Below are 24,235 nucleotides of genomic sequence, written 5' to 3'. Positions count from 1 at the left end.
AAAAAAAAAAAAAAAATTTTTTAAAAATTTAAAAAAAATAAAATAAAATTCTTTTACCTTTTTTATATGGAAATTATTCATTTTTATTAATAATTGTTGATAAATTTGATAAATATTGATCTAAATATACTAAACATCTCCAGTAATCAGTTTTAATATAAATGATTGTTGAATCCTTACCAATTTCAAATTGAAGTAATAAATGGAATTGTGGTGGTAAAAATATTAAAACTTTAATAATTTCTTTTTCGTCATTATTATTATCATTATTTTCTTTTTCTTCATCAATAACTATATAGTTTGATAATTCTGAATTTAAAATTTCTTTAATTTGTTTATTAGGGATGTTAATTTGTTTAACAGAGTTTGTAATTTGAATTTGATAATTGTTGGTGGGAGCTATGATTGATGGTTGTGATAACGACCAAAATTTATTGAATAAATTTAACCTGAATTTGGAGATGATATCTTCAGAATCGATAATGTGTGAGGGAATTGGGGTTTTCATAAATAAACTTGATAGTTGGATTGAAATAATTGATCCATCTGATTTACATGTTTTACCTTCATCATCATTGAATATCATTTTGATTGAAAAGCTTGTTGGAATTGGATAGATTGGTTTAAATGATAAATCTATGTCATAACAATATGGAAATTCTTTAAATTTGCTTTCATTATTATTTTCATTATTGTTATTTTCATCTGAATCACCATTATTACTATTATTATTGTTATTATTATTACTATTACTATTATTATCAAAATCATTTAATGAAGGATAACATAAATATGGAATTCTAATTGGGTGTATTGGTGAATAATATGGTGATTGTTGAAGTTGAATTAATAATGCATATACTTTTAATGGTATACCATTGCTATTAAAGTTATTAATTGTCGTTTGATTATTATTGGTGTTACTGCCAGAGCTACCATTTGCACCACTATTACCACTACTGCCGCTGTTGCCACTTGAACCACTAATATGTTTCTTATAACGAATTTGATATGGAATAATAATTTTAGCTTCGATTTTATTATGGTCTCTAATTAATGATAAATAATTATTAAAATCATCATCAAATGAATCTTTGTTTTCTTCTGTAGCTGTATTGTTGCTTGATAAAACTGGTTCGAAAATTGATAATGGTTGAATTGAGTTTGAAATTTCTCTATTATTAATTTGTGATATTGATATAAAATTTGGAACAGATTTAATTAATTTATTTTTATCTGATGATAAAGGTGCTGATAATAATCCACTAACTAAAAAATAATAAAAAATTAATATTAAAAAAAATTTGGAAGATTTTATAATTAATTACTTACCATTTGCTTCATCATTTTGTTGGGTATTTAGTATAATTTTAATTTTATCATCTGGTAAATGTGAAATTAAACGTTGGTAAAATGAGGCTCTATCTCTGATTTCAAGATTTGAAAAATATGATGAAAGGTTTGATAATATTAATTTCAAAGGTTTAGCTACAATAGTTGTATGATGGAACATTATTGCTCTTCTGCAAATTGAAAGTATAATATTACCTATAAACCAATTACCACTTGTACATATTTTCTTTCTTCTAACCAAATCAAATGTTTTTTCTAATAATCCCTATATATTTAAAATATAATGTTAGTATTATGAGTAAAATTAAAAATTAAAAAATGATTTCTTACAGTTGGATCAATTTGATCTTCGACAATGATTCTTTCGACTAATGGTAAATATTGTAAAAATCTTAATGGTTTTAATAATACAATTGTTTTTGAAAGTGATAAAAATAAATTAATTTTTATCTTGTTATTATTCACACCATTCAACAAACCAATGATAACATTTAAAAATTGTGGATAGTTGATAAGAGTCTCTGATAGGAAAATTTCAACACATCCAAACATTAAATTTGAAAAGTTTGTTAAAAACATTAATAAACAACTAAAAACTATTCTTGTTGACAAAGCTGCTTCGCTATTGTGTTTAAATTCGTCTAAACAGATTAAGGATTTTAATAATTCCCTAATTAACAAATTAATATTAGTATTATATCTTTATGAAGTATAAATAATTATTAATACTATAACTTACTCTGGTTGTATATTTAAATTGGTTGGGGATGCAATTAAACATTTACATAATGTATAGAGCTTTGATTCTTTTAACTGAATACTATCGAATGAGCTTGGATAAAAGTTTGGATAGAACTGGAATATTGAAATTGGTAATAGGTGTGATGGTGGTTGATGAGATGGTTGTGATGGGTTTTGGTTGATTAGAATTGATTTGTTTAGTTTTTGTGGCAAAGATAAAAACCAATCAATTGTTAAAACCCTGTTCTCTAATGATATCGAGCTGTCGTTGATAATGCCAATGATACGTTTTAAGCAGTAGTCTAATTCAGCTTGACTGTATAGGTCCTGAAAAGTTAATGTCAAATAGAGGATCATATGAAATTGTACTGTATTGTTGGTGAAAAATAATTTGTAGAGCAAATGTAAATGGTTCTTAAAAAAGTTGTGTGGAATATTAACAATATCAATAAGAGGGACCAACTGTTGAACACTTGTAAGTAAACCCCATTGATTTAGATATGCTGATTGATCTGCAATTATAGAGGCACAGGTAAATACATCTTTTTCAAATGAATCTGGTAATCTAACATTTGACAAATGCCTAATGATCATTTCGTTATTTATTTTTTCTAAAGAGATTGGCGAGTATTTTACATTAGGTGGGATGGCAAATGAAGTCCCACGAAGATTAGGATCTGTATCTGTGAATACACTATTTGGTAGTGGTAACGGAAACATTTGGGATCTCCTACTACTGGAGTAATTTAATGAGTTTTGAGAACTATTACCTGCCGATGCTAAACTATTTGATGACGAATAAGATAATTGTGGAGATGCCATATATGATTTATTTGATGATGATGATAATTGTTGTTGTTGTTGTTGTTGTTGTTGCATTTGCAATTGCGTTAGTTGTTGATTTAATTGATTGATTTGTAGTGTTGAGACTGGTGAAACTGGAATACTAATGGTATTTGTATTTGGTGATACGATTGTATTAAGTGGTGTGCTTTGATTTGTAATATTGCTATTATTTGTAGAGTTTATTATGGTATTTGCATTTTGTTGATGTGATGATGCTTCTTCATATGTACTTAGTGTAACATTTTGTAGTATAGTTGATAATAAAACTGTATAGTTTTGAATTAAATGGGTATTCTCTTGTTGACAATAATCTGTAATTGTTTTTTTATATTCCGATAGTAAACATGGATAGGTTAATTCAAATTCCAATAAACAATTACATGCCTAGAAATAATATAGAAGTATTAATAAATATAAATTATTTTATTATTAATATTAAAAATACTTACTGAACCTCTTAATAGTCTATCAGGACTATTATTTATTTTTTTGATTATATCCATTAAAATCTCTATAAAAGTCTCAATTAATTTTGGATTTGTTTTGATGATACTTTCACAAATAAAAATGGTTGTAATGGTTGTTAATACTTGAGATTTAACTGGATAGGTTTCGGTTTGAGATGTTATTAGTGATTGAAGAATGCTTATTACTCTGTCTAATCTTTTCGAGTCATCTTCTAAAAGGATACTAGAGTTCTCTTGAAGAAACAATAATAAATTAATTCGAAGTATATCATCTTTTTCATTTTTTAAAGATTTTAATAAATTTTCTATAATTATAAAGCTTGCTGATGATGTATCTGATGATGTGGATTGTTGTGAACCAGTTTGTTGTGTTGAGGAAGGTGATAATTGTGCTGATTGTTGAGCTGGTAGTGAGGATGATAAAGATATTGGTGTTGATGATGTTGATTGTGGATCGAGATTTTGATCTTGGTGTTCATCATTCTCGCCTGTGGTATTTCCTATAGCTGAATCTGTATTACCATCATCCTTTAATAAACCACTAGACTTTGAGTCATCTGTTAAAATTTGCAATGCACCACTTACTAATGGTGAAAATATTGATAAATTACTTGATTGTTGAGATGAAGTTTGGTTTAATGGTATTGGAGCATAAAATTTCTGATTTCTCCAATTTTGAATTATACTATACCATTCATTCGATGTATAGGTAGTATTATCCATCAATAAAGAATGATTTAATTATTAGTATAATAATTTAAAAAATAATAATGGGAAAAAAAAAAAATTGAAATTTTTTATTAATTTTTTTAAATTTTTTTTTTTTTTAATTTTATTTTTTTTGTGATAGCACAATGAAAAAAATAATAAAATGAAAAAAATAATAAAATTAAAAAAAAAAAAAAATCTTTTACCCCTTTTAAAATATTTAATTAAAATAAATAACAATAACTTTTTTTATTTTTATTTTTATTTTTTTTCGTTTAGTTTATGTACCACCATGAAAGTAGATTAAACCATGTTTTGATTCATAGCCTTTATCGGTATCGTAATTTATCTTTCCGGTATCTCTCTTAAACTTCATTAAATTTTCTGTGAAATCTTGATCTTGATCATAAGTAATTTCGTTTGTATCATAGAAATAATCTTCATCTGTATCATATTCTTTATGGACCTCTTGATTAATGATTTTATTTTTTTTTCTATTTTTTTTTCTATTTTTATTGTTATTGTTATTTTTATTTTAACTATTGTTGAATTGAATTTAAAATAATGAAAGCTACATCTTTTCCAATTATTAAAAATATTCTAATGAGGTTTTCTATATAAAAACCCATTATGAGAATTGAAAATAAAAATATTGCAACCATAATTACATAAATTGAATAATAAACCATATTAAAAATAAATTTAAAAATTGAAACTACTATATATGAAACTATTGAAAAAAATAATGAAGTTAATAAATAGGTAATAAATTTTGAAATTAAACCTACTATTTTTTGATTCATTTTTCCTATTATATATTTATTGTAGTTATATTATTATTTAAAAAAAAAAATTTATTATAATTATTAAAGTTATTATTAAAATTTTATTAATGATTATTAAAAAAAAAATATCAATAATAATGAAAAAAAATAAATTATAAATTTAAAAAATATAAAAAAATAATTAAATTATGTGTCATTAGGGGTAACAAAAATTTAAAAAAAATTAAAATAAAAAATAAAAAAAATTTAAAAAAAAATTAAAAAACTAATGGGGGTCTGAACTTAAAAAGTGTCATTGATCAAATTATAATTTCCATATATAGGTTTAAAAAAAAAATTAATTTTAAATAAAAAAAAGAATTTTATTAAATAAATAAATTAATAAAAAAATAAATAAATAAATAAATATTAAATAAAAAATAGTTTTTTTTTTAAATTTCGATAAATGTTAAACCAGTTTGTTGACTGAGTTGTAATACTTCAATTATTGAGTGTAAAACCATTTCGTATTGTTTTAAATTTACAATAACAGATTTGATTGATTTTTCAGTAATAATAAAACTAGCTATATTTCCTTGGTTATTGGTGTGTTTGTTAAATTGTGCCATTAAACTATAGAATACCATGCCATTTGAGTCTAATCTATGACTTTCGATGATAATATCATTACAAATACCAACTGGGTTTCTTTCATTGATAATATTGTATAGATCCATGTAATTTACAGCGAATACAAAATTGAAAATTTCAGTTTCATTTATTGATACATAACGATTTGGTAAAATGTGTTCTGGTTTACTTTTTAATTGGGCAAATGTGGTTGAAAATAAAACAATTAAAATAACTAAAATATATTTAATGTTCATTTTTTATGAGTCTTTTTTATTTGAATTCTTTAATAAAATATTTGTTTTTTTTGATTTTAAAAATTTAATATAATTTAAAAAAAAAAGAATTTTTTAAATAGTTTTTTTTTTTTTTTTTTTCAAAAAGTAATTTTTTTTTTTGTTTTAATTAAATTAATTATACATATTACTATAATAATGGGTATACTTATTATATATTAATACATTGCAAAAAATATTTCAATCAGTGTACAATTATTTAAATGAAATTTTTTTTTTATTTACATTACAAGTAATTCATTTTTAAATGAAAATGAGTTTTATTTTATGTATTATAATATAATATAAAAAAAATAAGAATAATTTTCTGCACAATTCATTGGTTTTATATATTTATTTATAAATTAATATAATCCAATAATATTAGATAAACAAAAGATTAATCTATTATTTTTCATTAATTTTTAAACTTTTTATTTAAGTTTAATAGTAAATTAATTAATAAAAAACTAATATCAATATTAAAAATATTAATTTTATTCTAAATATCTTTTAAATAAAACATATTTAAAAAGAACTTCAAAATAAATAAAAAAATATAAAATATTATAATAATAAAACTTATTTTTTTAAATTTTTTAAATTATAACAATAAAACACACGCATATGTGGGTTAAATGAATTTTAATTTTCTAATTTTAGAAATGATAATCATTAGTATTAAATATTAATAGTTTATTATTTTTTTTATTTAAAAGAAAACTTTTATTTTTTAATTTTCAACTGATTTCATAAAATATTTTTAAATTAATTTAATTTATTTAATAAATATAAATTCTATATTGTTAATAAAAATAAAAAAATTTAAAAATAGAATACTATTGTTGTATTACCACATGCATGCATAGAACTTTATTGTTATAATTTATTTTTAATATGTTCATATAAAAATAAATCAAACACAATTTTATTTATAGACACTACTCACACAACACAAAATAAAAAACACACCCTCCCCCATTTTTTCTTTTACAATTTTCAATATGTACAATTAGATATTTATTTAATATTGGTGAATATATAAAAATTAATAAAAAATGGTGCATGATACCATTAAATATATATAATATAATATTAGTTTTTTTTAAAAAAAAAAAAAAAAAAATTAAAATAAAAAACTATTTTTAAATTGGTGATATTTATTATAATGATAACTGATTTCTAGTTGAGATTTATACAAATAATAACTTCTTTATAAGGAATTTGTAATATTATATTTAATTTTACTTTTTTACCTTGGTTATATTTAAATTTGAATTTTTTTAATAAATAAAAAAAAATATGTTATTCATTAAAACTAATATTATCTGAAACTATAAAAATTCTTAATGATCTTGGTAAAAATGATTCATTAATTGGGTGAGAATAACGAGGACAATTTATTTCTAAATGTGTTAATGTTTGTGGCAATACATTTTCATTGATGGGACTATTAAAACAACTAATTGTATTAGGCCCTTTGTTTCCAATAATTAATTTTGAAATTGAAGAAGGTAGGGATCCAGGTAAAAATAGTTGATTGAATCTATTTCCAAAAATCAAAGTTTTTAAAGATTGCGGTAAAACACCAACAGGTACCTGATTATTAAAATTATTACCAAACTCCAAGTGGACCAGTTTCAAAGGAAGTGAATTTAACAATAATTTTTGATTAAAATTTGAAGAGAACACAATTTTTTCTACATTGGATGGTAATGAATTTGGGATGATTTGTTTATTAAAAAACTTACCAAAATTCAAATTCACTAATGAATGAGGTAGATAATTAATTTGTTGATTGAATTCTCCAAAATCTAACGACTTTATAGAATTTGGTAGGTAACCATCTTTGATAGGTTTATTGAATCCTATATTTTTTTCTTTAGCCAAACATAGAGTAGTTAGACTCTCTGGCAGTAAACCAACATCTAGATCTTTTAAACCACTTGATATACAATTTAATTCCAGCAACCCAACTGGTAATGATATAATTCTAAATGAGTATAAACAAACATTAATTTTTAGTGATTTTAAAGATATTGGTAACATATCTCTATACAAATTATGAATTGAAGCTGTTTTGATATCTAATATTGTTATTGATTGTGGAATTGAATTTACTTCTATTAAAAGTGAATCTATATCTAGTTCTAATGTTTCCAAACTATTCAAACCATTCAGTGAGTTTAAATTCAAATCAATATGATCTTTACTAATAATTGATAATTTCTTTAAAGTTTTTGGATATAGTTCGATTAATTCTGGTACATGTGACATTGTTAAATCTGTTAATGATGATAAGGATAAATTTGATTGAATGGCACCGCTTATCTTTCTGTTTATTTTCAAAGTTTTCAAAGATTGTGGAAAGGCACCTAAAAATGTACAAGCTAATCCAAGGTCTAGAAAAGTTAATGTTGGTGGGAGAAAACCATTTTTGATACACATATAATTATTCATTGAATTAAATGTTAAACTTGTAACACCTGAAGGAATATAATCAATTATTTTTGAAAACATAACATTTTTAAATGTTTTAATAGAATCTGGAAAATTTCTTAAACAAGTATAGTTGATATCTTCATCACGTGGAAATATGATTGTATCAACACTATTTGGTACTGATGTTGGATCTATTGACGTAAAATATGATTTATTTTCTGGTGGTGGTGTTTTTGAAAATCGCCCAATTTCAATTGTTTTTAATATTGGAAATGAGAACCTGCTTAACGGTAACTCCAAAGATCCATTATATTTTATTTCTTGTATATAACTAAAATATTCTCTATACTTTAAAATTTCTATTGGATCTGAATTTAATTCAATTTTTCTATACCTTCTAAATAGTGATAGATGTGTATATATTTTATGATTTAAATATTTATTTCGATAAACTTTAAAAAATAATATTTCAAAATTTTTTTCACTTTTATTATTATCAACCATTTTTATTTTGAAATAATTTAAAAAAAATCTTTTAAAATTATATTTTTTGATATGTCATTCTTTCTTTTAAAAAAAAAAGAAAATGATTTTTTATTCAATTAACCAGCACACCTCGGAATACACACTTTTTTTTTTTCTTTATATTTTATCATTTTTTTTGTCTCGAAAAAAAAAAAATTAAAAATTAAATTTTTTTTTTTTTATATATAAAAAAATGATGCATAAATTTTTATTTCTTTATTTTTTTTAAAACACCCCTTGACACCCTTAAATTTTCAAATATAGACATTTCAGAATTTGTGTCAATTTATTTTCTTTTTTATTTCAAATAAAATAAAGAAATGTGTCTCGTCTTTTTTTTTTTTAAATTTTTTTCACATAATTTATATTAAATACAATCCCATTGTTTACAAATCAAATATTGAATTTTTTTTCTAAATTATATATTTAGGATCTAATACTAAAATTTAAAGTTATTAGATAATCCTATATAAATTTATCTAGAAAATATTTTAAAATATTGTGATTTTTTGGTGGGTGTGGTTATTTTTTTATTTTTTTAGGGTGATATTGTTGTTAATAATAAAAAAATAGTGTGGTTGAACATTTTTATTTTTATCTTTATTTTTATTATACAAAAATATATATTATAACTGATTTCAAAGTTTAAGATATATTTAAAAAATAAAAAGAAGGTTTATAATTGACATATAAATAAAAAAGTATATAAAAGAGAAAAAAAAAATTGATTAATCATTATTATTTAATTATTTATTTAAAACCAAACAATAAAACTATAAACCTAAAAATGACAATCTTATGTAAATATTATATTTTATAAAAAAACTAAATTTAAAAATATAAACTTTTATTAACAAGGTTTTTATTCTTTATAATATTTAGCTGCTTTAACTTCATTATCACCAATGTCATCCTCAAAGAAATCAAGTATTTCTGCATCAAGAGGTTCCTCATTATCTATGGGTTCTAATAGTGTTGCTTGTGGTGGTTGTGGTGGTGGTTCAGGTGGTATTTCTGCTGCTGCCTCAGTTGATGTTAGTGTTAATGTTGATGTCACTGCTGTTGTTGGAGGAGTTGTCGGAGTTGTTGGTGGTTTAGTTGGTGGATTATTAGGTGGTGCTGGTGGTGGCGCTGGTGGTTGTGGTTGCAACTAAATCAATTTATTCAATTAATTTTGAATTTAATTAATTCATTTGCTACATTATGTATCATTACAATTAATTATTTAATAAATATATTAATATTATTATTATAATAATAATAATTATTTAAAAAATTCAAAGAAATTTTTAAATTTCATTATATTTTTATATTTTTAAATTTCTTTTTAAATTTCTTTTTAAATTTATTTTTTTCTGAATTGAATTTTAAAAATAAATTTCATTTAGGGGGTCTGTGGAATACAGAATAGTCCAAAGATTTTTATTTTCATAAAAAAAAAATAAAAAATTAATTTGAAAAATTAAAAAAATAAAAATTTTTTTTTTTTTTTTTTTTTTTCGTTTTTTTTATTTTTTTATTTATTTTTTTTTTTTTTTAAATTTCATTAATTTAAATAAATGTAGAGTATATAAATAATAAATTAACAAATAAATAAAGATCAATATTAACTTTATATTTATTTTAAAAAAAAAGTTATTTAATAAAATAAATTAAAAAAAAAAAAAAATGAAATTTTTAGGAACTTTAATTTCATTATTTTTAATATTATCAGTTTCATTTGGCCAAATCCCAAATAATTTTGAAAGTGGTTTTTTCCTTACCAATGAAACCACCGATGCAAATTTATTTTTCTTGTTTTACCCAGCTCAAACCCAAAGTAACAATCTTTTAATTTTCCTTTCAGGGGGTCCAGGTTGTTCATCAGAATTAGCAGCCTTTTTCGAAAATGGTCCATACTTTGTCAATCCAAATTTAACTTTATATTCAAATCCATATAGTTGGAACACAGTTGCTAATGTTCTCTATATCGATTCACCAGTAGGAACTGGTTTTTCATATGTTGGTAATCCAGATGGGTTACAGTCACACCGAATTAGAAGTTTCACAAAATCTTTATTCATTCCTCACTCAATTCTTAACCAAATACCCCAATTTATCAAAAGAATGATTTATACATTTTCGGGTGAATCATATGCAGGGTCACTATGTTCCATCATTCAGCCACTATATCTATGAAACCAAAATCAAGCATCCGATACTATGCAAAATCAATCTTAAAGGTTTAGCCGTTGGTAATGCTATGGTCGACCCATACGTCCCAATATGGTTCACTTGGTCTCTATGCTTATACCCATTCTTTAATCGATTATGAACAATATATCGAAACTCAAGGTTTATATGAATCATGTAAAGCTGCCATCAAAAGTGGTGATTACAATATGACCTCAACTATTTGCAACCAAATTATGTCTGTTATTCAAGAATATGCCGGTGATTTCAATCCATATGATGTTACTAAAACTTGTCCACCATCAGAACCACTCTGTTACGATTTTACCCCAGTTTCAAACTTTTTAAATCAAGCTTCAGTTAAACAACAATTAGGTGTTTCATCAAGCTCTGAATGGAACCTTTGCAATACCACTCCATATAACGAAATTATTCACGATTGGTTCAACTCACCAATTGGTTATATCCCAACTCTTTTAGAAAACTATAAGGTTTTAGTTTATTCAGGTATCAATGGATGGATTTGTAACTTTATTGGTAGTGAACAATGGATGGGTCAATTAGATTGGACATACAGCAGTCAATATAACAATGCTCCAAGACATATCGTATACATTGATCAACAAATTTCAGGTTATTATCAATCATTCGACAACCTTGCTTTCTTCTCCATCAATGGTGCAGGTCATATGGCACCACATGATCAACCAGCTACCACTCTCGAAATGGTTAAGATGTTCTTAAATGGTACCATCTAATCAATATAATTTTCATTTATAAATATAATTATTAATATAATAAAAAAAATATTTTTTTTTATTAAAAAATTAAAATAATTTAAATAAAAAAAAAAAAAACAACTATAATTTAGATGTTTAACAAAGAAAACTTTATTATTTTTATATTTTTTTAGTATTTTTACATATGTAGTTTTATAAATTAATTATAATTGGATTTAGTTGCAACCACAACCACCAGCACCACCACCAGCACCACCTAATAATCCACCAACTAAGCCACCAACAACTCCGACAACTCCTCCTACAACAGCACCAACATTTACATTGACACTAACATCAACTGAGGCAGAAGCAGCAATACCACCATAACCACCTGAACCTCCACCACAACCGCCACAAGCAACACTATTAGAACCCATTGATAATGATGAACCTCTTGATGCAGAAATACTTGATTTCTTTGAGGATGACATTGGTGATAATGAAGTTAAAGCAGCTAAAAAATATTAAAATTAATAACTAAACTTTTAAATTTATTAATATTAAAATTAAATATTTACATAAGATTGTCATTTTAGGATTTTAGAATTTTAGGATTTTAGGATTTTAGTTTTTGTTTTTTAATGTTTTGATGAAAAAAAAATAATTTTATTTCAATATTTATACTTTTTTTTAAAAAAATATTTATATTTAAATTATTTTAATTTAAATTAAATTAAACTATATTTTTATTAACGAGTATTCACAAATTTATTTATCTATTAGTTTTTTTGTTAAAAGCTTTAGGTTAAACATAAAATTATTGTATTTAATAACTCCTACTTTATATATAAACTTAGCAATATTTTTTTTATATTTGATATTTGGGGGTAATGTGGGGGAAAAATTAACACTATTTTTTTTTTTTTTAACACACACCCCAATGCACGAATTCAAAAAATTAATAAACTAATTCAATATAAAAATAACAATGCAGTATATATGATTTAGTTTAGGGTAGTTAAATTGAGCAAAAACAAAAAGTTTTTTATCTTTTTAAGGTTAAAAAAAATAATACTAACTATCTAGTATAAATTAAGTTAAAAAGTTTTTTTTGTAGTTTTACATTGATAATTCGGCAAATTTAAATAATTATTTTATATTTTCAGGTATCCATCCTTCAAATTAAATATACCATTTTATACAAATATTTAATTTTTTCTAAAAAATAACATTTTAAATTTTACAATGCTCAGCAATCAAAATAAAAGGATCTATTTTTAGGGTAATTTTGTTTTTAAGAATGTTTTATTTTTTAAGTATTATACATATAGTAATGTTATATTAATGTTTAAATATCTATTTTTAGTTGCAGCCACAACCACCAGCGCCACCTAATAGTCCACCAACTAAGCCACCAACAACTCCGACAACTCCTCCTACAACAGCAGTGACATCAACATTAACACTAACATCAACTGAGGCAGCAGCAGCGATACCACCATAACCACCTGAACCACCACCACAACCACCACAAGCAACACTATTAGAACCCATTGATAATGATGAACCTCTTGATGCAGAAATACTTGATTTCTTTGAGGATGACATTGGTGATAATGAAGTTAAAGCAGCTAAATATTATAAAGAATAAAATTAGATACAATATTTTAAAAAAAATAATTATTTAAACCAAATAATTACATAAGAGAGTCATTTTTGAAAATTTTAAATGTTTATTAAGAAATAAATAATTATGTTTAATGAATTTAAAAAAAAAAAAATTGTTTTATTTATACTTTTTTTTTTAAATTAAAAAAAAAAAAACAATTTTTAAAGTTATATAAAATGGGGGAAAAAACAATTTTTAAAGTTAAAAATATTAATATGTTAAACCCCACATATGATTATCTTATCTATTGTAGTTTTTGATTAAATGGTGTGATTAAAATGTAATTGTTAACAATATTTTTAAAAAAAAAAAAAAAAATCTTTGGTATCTAAATTTTTGAAAACTATCCCATCTCTTAATTTAAATGTGTTGAAAAAATATTGATTAAATTCATATTTTTTTGGGTTTTAAAAAAGCAAATAAAAAATTTTGAAATAAGAGATTAAAAAAGAAATATAATTTTAATTTTATATTTCCAAAATAATTAATGAATAAATTTAAATATGATGTTTTTAAAAGTAATTTTACAATTTTATTTATAATAAAAACTATAGTAATTTAATTGCAACCACAACCACCAGCACCACCTAATAAACCGCCAACTAAGCCACCAACAACTCCGACAACTCCTCCTACAACAGCACCAACATTAACATTAAGGTTTACATTGACATCAACAGAGGCGGCTCAAGCAATACCACCATAACCACCTGAAGCCTCCCACCACAACCGCCACAAGCAACACTTAACAAAACCCCACAAATGATAAATATTAGTTGAATAAGCTTTTTTTTTGTGTAATGATTTAAAGTTAATGAATTTTTATTTTGTGAACGAGTTGTGGTATAGTGCTAATTAAAAAATTTTAAAAAAAAACATGTGTGATATTGGTATATATATATTAAAAAATTGATTTAACCCACACACCCCAACACTCACATTTAAATAACTTTTTATTAGTAAAACTCTTACACACTAAAAACTTTTTCATTTTTTTAAACTACAATAGTATTATACTAAGAATATGATATCATTTTAGGCAGTTATAAATAGCACATAAACAAAAATTGTTATTTTATGTATGTATATATTTAAATCTTTTTTTTTATTCTTTATTTTTTATAACCCACCAATATTTGTTTTATCTATTATATATAAACAGCTTGATAAAAATTAAAAATATATTTTTAACTATACAAATTTTAGAATGATTATGTGTGTGTGCATGTTATTTTCAATTTTTTGTAATTTTGAAAGGGTGATTTCATATATTAAAAATAATTTAAATATTATTTTTCATTTCCTAAATCAGTTATATAAATTAAAAAGGAATTCAAAGATTTTTTCTAAATTCACTCTACTCACCCCAGCTTTTCTGAATATTCAAATAATTTAATTATAATCTATCAAGATATTGATTTCTCAAGATAGATGAAAATAAAAATAATGAATTAAAAATATATTCATTTGAAAAAAACTTTTTTTTTTTTTAAATCAATTTGTAAATCACCTTTTAAAAATTAACTACACAACTGACTATCTGGTTGAAATTTTAAATATTTTAAATTTAAATAACAGTATGAATATACAATTAATTAAACTCTATAATCTAACAGCTTAATCAAATATAGAAATTAATAAAAATAGAAAAGTACAAGTTAAAATTTAAATTTAAATTAATTATAATATTTTTTATTTTTTTTTTTTAAAAAAACTATAAATACTTTATTTTATTTTTTTTATTATCATCAAATTAACAAATTATAAAAACTAATATATTAAAAATGACAATCTTATGTAAATATTTAATATTTCTTTTATTAATGAAAAAAAATATATTTTTTATTTATTTTATTAACATTTTTATTATTTAGCTGCTTTAACTTCATTATCCCCAGTTTCATCATCAAAGAAATCATTAGCCTTATCAAAGGGTTCATCATTATCAATGGGTTCTAATAGTGTTGCTTGTGGCGGTTGTGGTGGAGGTTCAGGTGGTTATGGTGGTATTGCTGCTGCTGCCTCTGTTGATGTTAATGTAAACCTTAATGTTAATGTTGGTGCTGTTGTCGGTGTTGTTGGCGGTTTAGTTGGCGGTTTAGTTGGCGGTTTATTAGGTGGTGCTGGTGGTTGTGGTTGTAACTAAATCAATTGACCCTTCTAAATGCTAGACTTTTGTTATTAATTGAATAATTTGTATCTTTATATTAAATGTACATTAAAAAATTAAAATAAATTGTAATAATTATCATTCTTTCATTTCTAAAAAATATATATTTTATTTTTATAACTTTTAATTAATTAAATAAAACAAATGTATCTAAATATATAAAAATAACCTTTCCTTCTTGAAAATAGTTACAATTATTATTATTATTATTATTATTATTATTATTATTATTATTATTATTATTATTATTATTATTATTAATATTTTTATCATTACTATAATAAATAGTAATAGTAATTGTAATTGTAATATTAATAACTTACATAAAGAGGAGACGATATTTTTCTTTTAATCGAATTATTAAAACGATAAAAAATTAACAATATGCACACACAATAAATAATTTTATTTTATTTTTATAAAAGATAATCAACCACCTTTTTTTTTTTAAAAACTACCCCCAACCTCCCCCTCTACAACTAATATGTTTTTCCTATTGTTAACAGTTAGAACATTTAAAAATAAATTAAAAAGTTTCTTTATATGGTTATTTTAATAAAAAATATTGTTATTTATTGATATGATAGAACATATATTTGTACATGTGATTAATCTATTTTACATTTTCTATCAAATCTCTAATCATAAAAAAAAAATACAATTATTTAAATCCATGCTTTCCAAGATTTTTATTATTTGTTTTTTATATTTATTTATTTATTTTTTTTTTTTTTTTTTTTTTTAAAAAACTATAAATACAATAACATAATTTAAAAATATTACACAAAACAAAATATTATTTAATAAACTATAAACAAAATGACAATCTTATGTAAATATTAAAATAAATAAAAAATAAAAAAAACTATTCTAATTTGTACCTTTATTTAATTATTTAATATTTAGCTGCTTTAACTTCATTATCACCAATGTCATCCTCAAAGAAATCAAGTATTTCTGCATCAAGAGGTTCATCATTATCTATGGGTTCTAATAGTGTTGCTTGTGGTGGTTGTGGTGGTGGTTCAGGTGGTTATGGTGGTATCGCTGCTGCTGCCTCAGTTGATGTTAGTGTTAATGTTGATGTCGCTGCTGTTGTAGGAGGAGTTGTCGGAGTTGTTGGTGGTTTAGTTGGTGGATTATTAGGTGGTGCTGGTGGTGGTTGTGGTTGCAACTAAATCAATTAATTTTGTAACACTACTAAATATATAACACTACTAAATATATACTATAATTCAATATAAATTCAATTTATATTACATTATTTTATTATCTATACTATTACAATTCAATTTTATATTAAATAAAATTAAATGCTTTTAAAAAAAAAAATTAGATCATTTTATCATTTTATGATAAGACACACAAAAAAATCAAAATAATTATAAAAAGAAAAATATAATTTTTTTTTTTTTTAATTTTTTTAATTTTTTTTTTTTGAAAAAATCTTTTCTTTTTTTTTTTTTTATTTAATTTTTTAAAAAAAAAAAAAAATTTTATTTTTTTATTTTTTTTATTTTTTTTTATTTTTTTTTATATTATTATTGTTCGTCTATATAAATATAAAATATATATAATTATTTATAAATAATATATATAATTTATTTTTATTTTTCTTTTGTTTTATAGATTATTTTTTTATTTTATTTTTTTTTATTTGATTAATAAATAAGATTCTATTATTTATTAATTTTATATATATATAAATCAAAAAATGATGAAAAAAAAAAATACAACAGTTGTTCAAACTTTATCACCAGACGAAGAACAAGCTAAATTTTTTGAAGAAGCTAAAAACAATGTTATGATTCAAGGTCATCATATGAAATTGTCATTAGACAATTCAAAATTAATGGACGCACTCAAATATGCCTCAAATATTATTAATGAACTTCGTACAAGTTTACTTTCACCAAAATCATACTATGCTTTATATTTAGTTGCATTCGATTATCTTCAATATCTCAACACTTATCTCTACGAAGAAAAGCATGGTAAAAGAATGATTGAACTTTATGAAGTTGTTCAACATGCTGGTAATGTTTTACCAAGATTGTAAGTAATTTAAAAAATATTAAAACATTATTTGTATTACTATAATCAATAAATATTAATATTATTTTAATTATTTTAATATAAAAATAAAATAATAACAATAACAAAAATAAAATAATATTACCAGATATTTATTAATTACAGTTGGATCAGTTTATATTAAAACTAAACAAGCACCAGCTAAAGATGTATTAAAAGATTTAATTGAAATGTGTCGTGGTGTTCAACATCCAACCAGAGGTCTTTTCTTAAGACATTACTTAAGTGAAGTTACTAAAGATAAATTACCAGATGTCGATTCACCAGCTGAAGCAGGTACAGTTATGGATTCAATTGATTTCATTATTCAAAATTTCACAGAAACCAATAAACTTTGGGTACGTATGCAACATCAAGCACCAACCAAAGATAAAGAAAGAAGAGAAAATGAACGTCTTGAACTTCGTTTATTAGTTGGTAAAAATCTTTCACGTTTAGCACAATTAGATGGTGTTAATCAAGAAACTTATAGTGAAGTAGTTTTACCAAAGGTTGTTGAACAAATCATCAATTGTAAAGATAAAATTGCTCAAGAATATCTTATGGAAATTTTAATTCAAGTATTCCCAGATGAATTCCACCTTGCAACTCTTGATGATATCCTTCAAACTTGTGCTCAACTTCAAAGTGGTGTTAATGTTAAAGCTATTATTGCTTCATTAATTGATAGACTTGCCAACTTTGCTACTCGTAATGCTGAATTAGTACCATCAGATATTAAAATTTTCGATATATTCTTTAATAATGTTAGAGAAATTATTAAAGTAAGTATTATATAAAAATAGTTAATTAATAAACATCATTATCATGATATTGATTATTAACAATTGTTTATTAATAGGCAAGACCAAATATGGAATTACAAGATATTCTTGGATTACATGTTTCTTTATTAAATTTAACATTAAAATGTTATCCAACTAATAAAGATAATGCCAATGAAGTTTTAGGTTTATGTCAATCCATTATCAGTACTAAATCAAAAGAAGATATTAACAAACCAACATGTGTCAAGCAAATTATTCAATTATTACAAATTCCATTAGATGTCTTTAAGAATGTTTTAGTTGTATTAAGTTTAACTAATTATCAACCATTAATTTCATGTCTTTCATACAACAACAGAAAGAAAGTATCATTAGATATTGTAAACTCCACCATCCAAAATAGCACCATCATCGAAGAACCAGAAGCTGTTAGCAATTTATTAGAAACCATTTCAACTTTAATCAAAGATGAAGAAGACCAACCAAGTATGGACGATATTGATAAAGAAGATTTCCAAGAAGAACAAAATAAAGTTGCCTCACTTATTCATCTCTTTGATAGCGAAGATCCAGAAAAACTCTTCAAGATTTATATTATTGCTCGTGGTCATTTCGGTACAGGTGGCCAACATCGTATCCGTCACACTTTGGTACCATTAGTATTCTGTTCACTTCGTTTCATTCGTAACTTTAAACAACAAGTCGATACCGGTGTTATCACATTAGATCAAAACAAATGGAATACCATTGGTGGAAAGATTTATACATTTGTCAGCGAAACCATTAAAGCTTTAGCCGATATTAAATTAGCTGATCTTTCATTCAGACTTTACCTTCAAGCTCTCCAAACTTTTGATCAATGTGGTCTCGTAGGTAAAGTTAAAGAGCTTGCTATTAAAGCTCTCTTAATTTTCCAAGAAGATATTGCCGATTTCAAATCACAAGTCTCTGCTCTTCAACTTTTAATTGCAACTCTTAACTCTTTAAATATTCCAGACGAAGAAATTTATGAATCATTAGCCGCTCAAACTATTAAACAAGCCTCACGTCTTTTATTGGCACCAGATCAAGCTAAGCTCATTGCTACTTGTTCACACTTATTCTGGGTCGATCATCCAGACCGTCAATATCAAAATCCAGAATCTGTTCTTCAAGCTCTTAAAAAAGCCCTTTCAATTATCTCAAATGAAACAAATCCTGGTCTTAGTGTATTTGTAGATATCCTCAATGAATGTCTTTTCTATTGTGACAAAAATACTGGTGCTGTTCCAGTTCAATTCATTTCTGATTTAGTCGAATTAATTCGTACTACTCATGTTAAAGATGCTGATCCAGCTTTATCGTATCTCCAAAACACAATTAGTTATATTCAATCACAAAATTACCCAGGTATCTCAATCAATTAAAATAATTTTTTAAAAAAAATAATTTAAAAAAAAAAAAAAATTAATAATAAAGAATATTACAAATTTAAATTTAATAATTATAATAGTAATACAAATTAAAAAATATTATTATACAATACAACAATAAATATTAATCTTTTTTTTTAATTAAAAAAAAAAAATTAGATTCTCTATTTTTATTTACAAGGGTTTTTTTAATAAATTAATATATATATTTTGAAAAAAACTTAATTATTGTTTTTTTTATCTTTTACAACCAATTGATATTGATTATGGGTTTGTAAATAGGTTTTAAATATATTTTTTTCTTTGCTAATGCTGCCAATAGAGGCATAGTTATGATGGCCACTGCTGCTATTTGTGCTGACTGATGAACCAGAAAAACTGAGATTGTTCATACTTGAATTAATACTATACATACTATCGGTATCACTGATATCTATAGATTCTAAAAATGTAACTACTATATTGTGGTCATCTATATTTTGGTTATTTACAGAGGTTTGATTGATAAAAATATTAAAGTTGTTATTTGAATTATTGGTGTAGCTTAAATTGAAATTTGAAAGTCCGGTTATAATTTTTTCAACCAATACACTATTTTTAACATTTTTGGTCAATAAAACAAATTCTAAACTCTTCTTTTTATTTTTGATAAGTTGGATAGAGTCTAAATTTAAAAGTATTTGTTTTTCTAGATCGATTTGCTTTTTTGATAAATCTTCGACTACTATTTCTTCATTCTTTATTTCAGTTTTTCTTTTCATTAGTTTCTTTGTTTCATATTTAATACAATCCTCTAGTTCTTTTTCATATTCGTCGTTTTCAATTCTTTTAATTTCACCTTCAATATATTGCTTGATTGAATCTGCACCGTTTGCACCATTACCAATATGTTGAATAAAAATTAAAGAACAATCTAATGGATTGTTGCTTGTATTTTGTAATTCCCCTTTTAATGCATACACTCTTTCCTTGCATTTGTCATGTGCACGTTTACATATGTCGTTTTTAATTTCAGCATTTTGGTTACTGGCATTCTCCCTGATCCTTAATAGTTCTCTGAGATTCTTTTTGTGGATAGCCTCTCTTTGACGAAGTTCAAAGAGTTCATTATTTGATTTTTGTAATTTGTTTTTGACCTTTTCAATCTCAAGATGGATATTGTAGTTGTTACACTCTTGTTCATATATAAGTTGTTCTGAATGTAAGAATTTGCTTAAGATGTTGGTCCATGTTAAAGCAAAAATTTCTAATGATTGATATAATCTGTGTTGCATTATAGAGTTATTCATTGTTGATTTATATTGAACACTTGAAAATGGTGAGGCTGAGTCAATCGATTTTAATAATGGAATTCTCTTAAATACTGATGCTTCAAAGTAATGGATTTGATTGTTTTTTTCCATTTCTAATATTTGTAAAAAAAAGTTTTCTTTTTTTAAACATGAACATAATTGATAGTCTTTTGATTTACTGTTTGGATTGTTTGATAAAATTTCTTTAGTTTTGGTTAATTGTTCGGTCAATTGTTTAATACGGTGCTCTAATTTCAATTTAACACTAGTATTTGGTAAATTTGAAGCGGCTATACTTGAAGATTCAATACCAGTGATAATTAATTGTACTTGTTGTTGGGATTCTGGGTGGTTTGAACGGTCAAATGTGAATGGAAATCTTTCTTTGAACGATTCAATAGTTTCGATTACTTTGTTACCATTATCAACGAAAAAGTCTTTAAATGGAATTGCGATTAATAAACATTTGATTTGTCTTGCTCTTTCAACAATATAATCAATGGATTGGCTAGAGTTAATATCGTTTCTAATTTCATTAAAAGTGGGACACTTGAAAATTGACCATTTTTTAAATGGAGAGTTTATAATATGAAATCCGTGTGTAGAAAAATTCTCTTGAATAGATAAATTATTATGAAAACCATGTTGATAATGAAACTTGCCACTTGAAATACTTCCACTTGAGCTATTTAAGCTGCTACTACTTGTTGTACTGGCAGAGTTTGATTGGTTAATATTATCTTTTAAAAATGAAATAACTTTTCTTTTACAGTTTTCATAGTTGCCAAATAATAGAATGGTTTCTTTTGATTCTTTTAAAATTGAATCAATGTGTAAAATAGTTGAATTAAATATATCCATTTTCCTTGCTAGATGGGTTAGCGGGTCATGAACTCTTTTTCCCAAAAGAATTTGATAATGGTATTCGTATAACATTTGATGTAAAATTTCTTGGGGTGTTTTTATAAGATTAATAGATTCGTAAAGTTTTGAAATTTCATACAGTGGTTCCATAAGAAAAGGATTCTTCTTTACGATGATATCGGTACTAATATCTTTGGTTTTGCAAAAATCTGAAATTATTGAGTCAAATAGTTCTATATTTTCTTTATTGATGGTTAATTCCTTTTTGAAGAGTTCTTTACAATCATTTATATTCTTTATAATTTTCTCCCTATCGTTGGATTTGCTTTTAATTTTTATAAAATCTTCACAGTTGTCATGATTGATTGTTTGAATTCCATATGTATTATAAATTACAACTTCGTAGGTATTATTAAATTCTTCAATATCCATTTGGCATGAATTCCCTAAAAACGAATTGTTTGATTTAATTGTAACCTTATTGGAAACATAGTCGTATTCGATGCTATAGTTTTTGTGTTTTGATTCGATTTCAAAAGAGTTGGAATTTCTGCATTTGGTCAATTCATATTGGCCTGGTTTAATAAAATATTCAAATAAATTGTTTTGGTTTTGGTTTTCTCTATTGCTATTGGCCATTGTTTGTTGTAGTTGTTCACTCTTTAAATCAATAATTGAAATTGACGATGATATTTTATCACTATTCTTTTCATTCATTCTTATTTCTTTTTTGATATCAGTTTTGGTGTTTTGTTGGGATATTATTGATTGATTTATATCATTATTGAGCATACTATTATTGGCTGCTGCTAATAGATTGGTCATAATATGTGGTGATATTTTTATTTCAAAAGTTATTTTTGAGTTATTATTATTAGCTTGAAGAATTTTATTATCCTCAAATGGGATTTTTCCTGTTAATATACCATATTGATGTGATGTTCCAAATCTATATGTACAACATTCGGTTATTTGTATATGATAATTTGGTTTAATTAATATTTTGGTTCCATTTTCTAATTCAATCTCTAAAACTGACTGATTTAGTTGCCCTATTCTATTTGCATTTTTTATAATATTATCGGAATATATTCTCTTTGAAATTGGCTCTATTAATGTTAAATGTTGATCAACTAAAAATATTGGTTCCCCAATAAATAATAATGTCTAAAAATTTTAAAAAAAATAATAAAATAAAAAAAATTAATTTATTGAAATTTTTTTTATTTTTTTTTTTTTTTGATTACTTACACTTAATGTCATTTTATATTACAATTTTATATTACAATTTTAAATAAATAAATAAATAAATAAATAAATATACAAATATTTGATGATAAATAAATAATATTACAATAAAATGGTGATTGTTTTAAAAATAAATTGTTTTTCTTTTTTTTTTTTTTTTTTTTTGAGAATTATTATATAATACACATAAATATTAATGTTACAAAAAATATATTACAAAATTGTACAACATATAATTATATAATTTTTGAGAAATATATGTTGATTTTAGTTAGTATTAATTTAATAAACATGAAAATAAAAAAAATAAAAAATTTAAAAAGTTATAAAAATTTAAAAAAATAAAAAATTAAAAAAAATTATAAATAAAACCTTTTAATAATGAGAAAGAATATAAAAAAGTTAGGGTTTTTGTGTGAGTTTATGTGAATAATTTGTTTTTAAAGGAATACTTTAATTTTAATATAGAAATTTAAAATTTTTAATGTATAAATTAGTTTTTAAAAGTAGTTAGTTAGTGTGTGATTAGTGTGTTTATTAAAATCATTTTTCTAATGTTGAGAATTTAAATTTTTCATTTAAAAATAAATCCTGTGTGTCTCTATGATTATTTTCTATTGAATATAATTGGGTGATTGTAGGTCTCTATGTTGAGATCGTTGGTGATTGTGTGGTTAAAGGGTGAAAACTAAATTAAAAAAAATAAGTGTGGTATTTATATATTTTATTTGATGTGGGTAGTTTTTTTATTTTTTTTTTTTTAAATTAGATTACAAAAAAAAAAAAAAAAATTATTTTTATAAATTTATTAAAATAATAAAATTCAAATAAACACTCAAAATAAAATAGTGGAAAGTGTAGCTTTTTAAATAATCAAAAAAATTTTATTTTGTGTTTTACAATTATGATTTTTTTAATTTCTCTCAACTTTCAAATATCAATCATCATTCAATCAATAAATGAAAATTTAATTAAAAAATGTTGAAAAAAAAAAAAAACAATTTAATTTTAAATATATAAATTGGTTTAAATTATACATTTTAAAATTATTATAAATATAGATTTTTTTGATTT

At 23.3% G+C, this 24,235-nt stretch overlaps 10 protein-coding genes across 10 annotated transcripts; 2 read left to right on the top strand and 8 right to left on the bottom strand.

Annotated features, from left to right (window-relative positions):
• Window positions 1-73: 73 nt before the first annotated feature.
• Window positions 74-4,130, bottom strand: DICPUDRAFT_34586 (uncharacterized protein; the record flags this gene model as incomplete). Its single annotated transcript, XM_003288728.1, has 6 exons — window positions 74-1,269; window positions 1,333-1,618; window positions 1,684-2,053; window positions 2,093-3,324; window positions 3,390-3,811; window positions 3,950-4,130. 6 exons carry the CDS (start codon window positions 4,128-4,130, stop codon window positions 74-76), a joined length of 3,687 nt encoding a protein of 1,228 aa, XP_003288776.1.
• A 265-nt stretch (window positions 4,131-4,395) lies between these two features.
• On the bottom strand, window positions 4,396-4,918 carry DICPUDRAFT_153057 (uncharacterized protein; the record flags this gene model as incomplete). Its single annotated transcript, XM_003288727.1, has 2 exons — window positions 4,396-4,581; window positions 4,904-4,918. The coding sequence occupies 2 exons, from the start codon at window positions 4,916-4,918 to the stop codon at window positions 4,396-4,398; spliced, it is 201 nt and encodes a 66-aa protein (XP_003288775.1).
• A 413-nt stretch (window positions 4,919-5,331) lies between these two features.
• On the bottom strand, window positions 5,332-5,766 carry DICPUDRAFT_79556 (uncharacterized protein; the record flags this gene model as incomplete). Its single annotated transcript, XM_003288726.1, has 1 exon — window positions 5,332-5,766. The coding sequence occupies one exon, from the start codon at window positions 5,764-5,766 to the stop codon at window positions 5,332-5,334; it is 435 nt and encodes a 144-aa protein (XP_003288774.1).
• Window positions 5,767-7,089: 1,323 nt separating this feature from the next.
• Window positions 7,090-8,730, bottom strand: DICPUDRAFT_79555 (uncharacterized protein; the record flags this gene model as incomplete). Its single annotated transcript, XM_003288725.1, has 1 exon — window positions 7,090-8,730. One exon carries the CDS (start codon window positions 8,728-8,730, stop codon window positions 7,090-7,092), a length of 1,641 nt encoding a protein of 546 aa, XP_003288773.1.
• Window positions 8,731-10,419: 1,689 nt separating this feature from the next.
• Window positions 10,420-11,681, top strand: DICPUDRAFT_153053 (uncharacterized protein; the record flags this gene model as incomplete). The annotated part of the gene is made up of 2 exons (XM_003288736.1): window positions 10,420-10,752; window positions 10,980-11,681. 2 exons carry the CDS (start codon window positions 10,420-10,422, stop codon window positions 11,679-11,681), a joined length of 1,035 nt encoding a protein of 344 aa, XP_003288784.1.
• A 197-nt stretch (window positions 11,682-11,878) lies between these two features.
• DICPUDRAFT_153052 (uncharacterized protein) lies at window positions 11,879-12,236 on the bottom strand (the record flags this gene model as incomplete). Its single annotated transcript, XM_003288724.1, has 2 exons — window positions 11,879-12,159; window positions 12,224-12,236. 2 exons carry the CDS (start codon window positions 12,234-12,236, stop codon window positions 11,879-11,881), a joined length of 294 nt encoding a protein of 97 aa, XP_003288772.1.
• Window positions 12,237-12,941: 705 nt separating this feature from the next.
• On the bottom strand, window positions 12,942-13,694 carry DICPUDRAFT_92162 (uncharacterized protein). Its single transcript, XM_003288723.1, has one exon. The coding sequence runs from the start codon at window positions 13,251-13,253 to the stop codon at window positions 13,008-13,010; it is 246 nt and encodes an 81-aa protein (XP_003288771.1). The 5' UTR covers window positions 13,254-13,694; the 3' UTR covers window positions 12,942-13,007.
• A 178-nt stretch (window positions 13,695-13,872) lies between these two features.
• DICPUDRAFT_153050 (uncharacterized protein) lies at window positions 13,873-14,305 on the bottom strand (the record flags this gene model as incomplete). The annotated part of the gene is made up of 2 exons (XM_003288722.1): window positions 13,873-14,000; window positions 14,254-14,305. The coding sequence occupies 2 exons, from the start codon at window positions 14,303-14,305 to the stop codon at window positions 13,873-13,875; spliced, it is 180 nt and encodes a 59-aa protein (XP_003288770.1).
• A 2,735-nt stretch (window positions 14,306-17,040) lies between these two features.
• On the top strand, window positions 17,041-19,873 carry DICPUDRAFT_48120 (uncharacterized protein). The gene is made up of 3 exons (XM_003288735.1): window positions 17,041-17,539; window positions 17,667-18,342; window positions 18,420-19,873. Exons 1-3 carry the CDS (start codon window positions 17,199-17,201, stop codon window positions 19,749-19,751), a joined length of 2,349 nt encoding a protein of 782 aa, XP_003288783.1. The 5' UTR covers window positions 17,041-17,198; the 3' UTR covers window positions 19,752-19,873.
• DICPUDRAFT_48119 (uncharacterized protein) lies at window positions 19,859-23,430 on the bottom strand. Its single transcript, XM_003288721.1, has 2 exons — window positions 23,165-23,430; window positions 19,859-23,080 (listed from the first exon to the last, which is right to left on the bottom strand). Exons 1-2 carry the CDS (start codon window positions 23,174-23,176, stop codon window positions 19,979-19,981), a joined length of 3,114 nt encoding a protein of 1,037 aa, XP_003288769.1. The 5' UTR covers window positions 23,177-23,430; the 3' UTR covers window positions 19,859-19,978.
• Window positions 23,431-24,235: the final 805 nt, after the last annotated feature.

Source organism: Dictyostelium purpureum, assembly GCF_000190715.1.
Source record: "Dictyostelium purpureum unplaced genomic scaffold DICPUscaffold_147, whole genome shotgun sequence".
NCBI classification, from domain to species: domain Eukaryota; phylum Evosea; class Eumycetozoa; order Dictyosteliales; family Dictyosteliaceae; genus Dictyostelium; species Dictyostelium purpureum.
The sequence above is the reverse complement of the archived record's forward strand: the minus strand, read 5'-3'. Positions and strand labels throughout refer to the sequence as shown.

Bases quoted from the DNA above. Each gene is read 5' to 3' on its own strand.
- DICPUDRAFT_92162 (XM_003288723.1), bottom strand. From the start codon at position 13,253: ATGTCATCCTCAAAGAAATCAAGTATTTCTGCATCAAGAGGTTCATCA.
- DICPUDRAFT_48120 (XM_003288735.1), top strand. From the start codon at position 17,199: ATGATGAAAAAAAAAAATACAACAGTTGTTCAAACTTTATCACCAGAC. The intron at 17,540-17,666 runs GTAAGTAATTTA...TAATATTACCAG, and splicing joins GGTAATGTTTTACCAAGATT to ATATTTATTAATTACAGTTG. The intron at 18,343-18,419 runs GTAAGTATTATA...GTTTATTAATAG, and splicing joins ATGTTAGAGAAATTATTAAA to GCAAGACCAAATATGGAATT.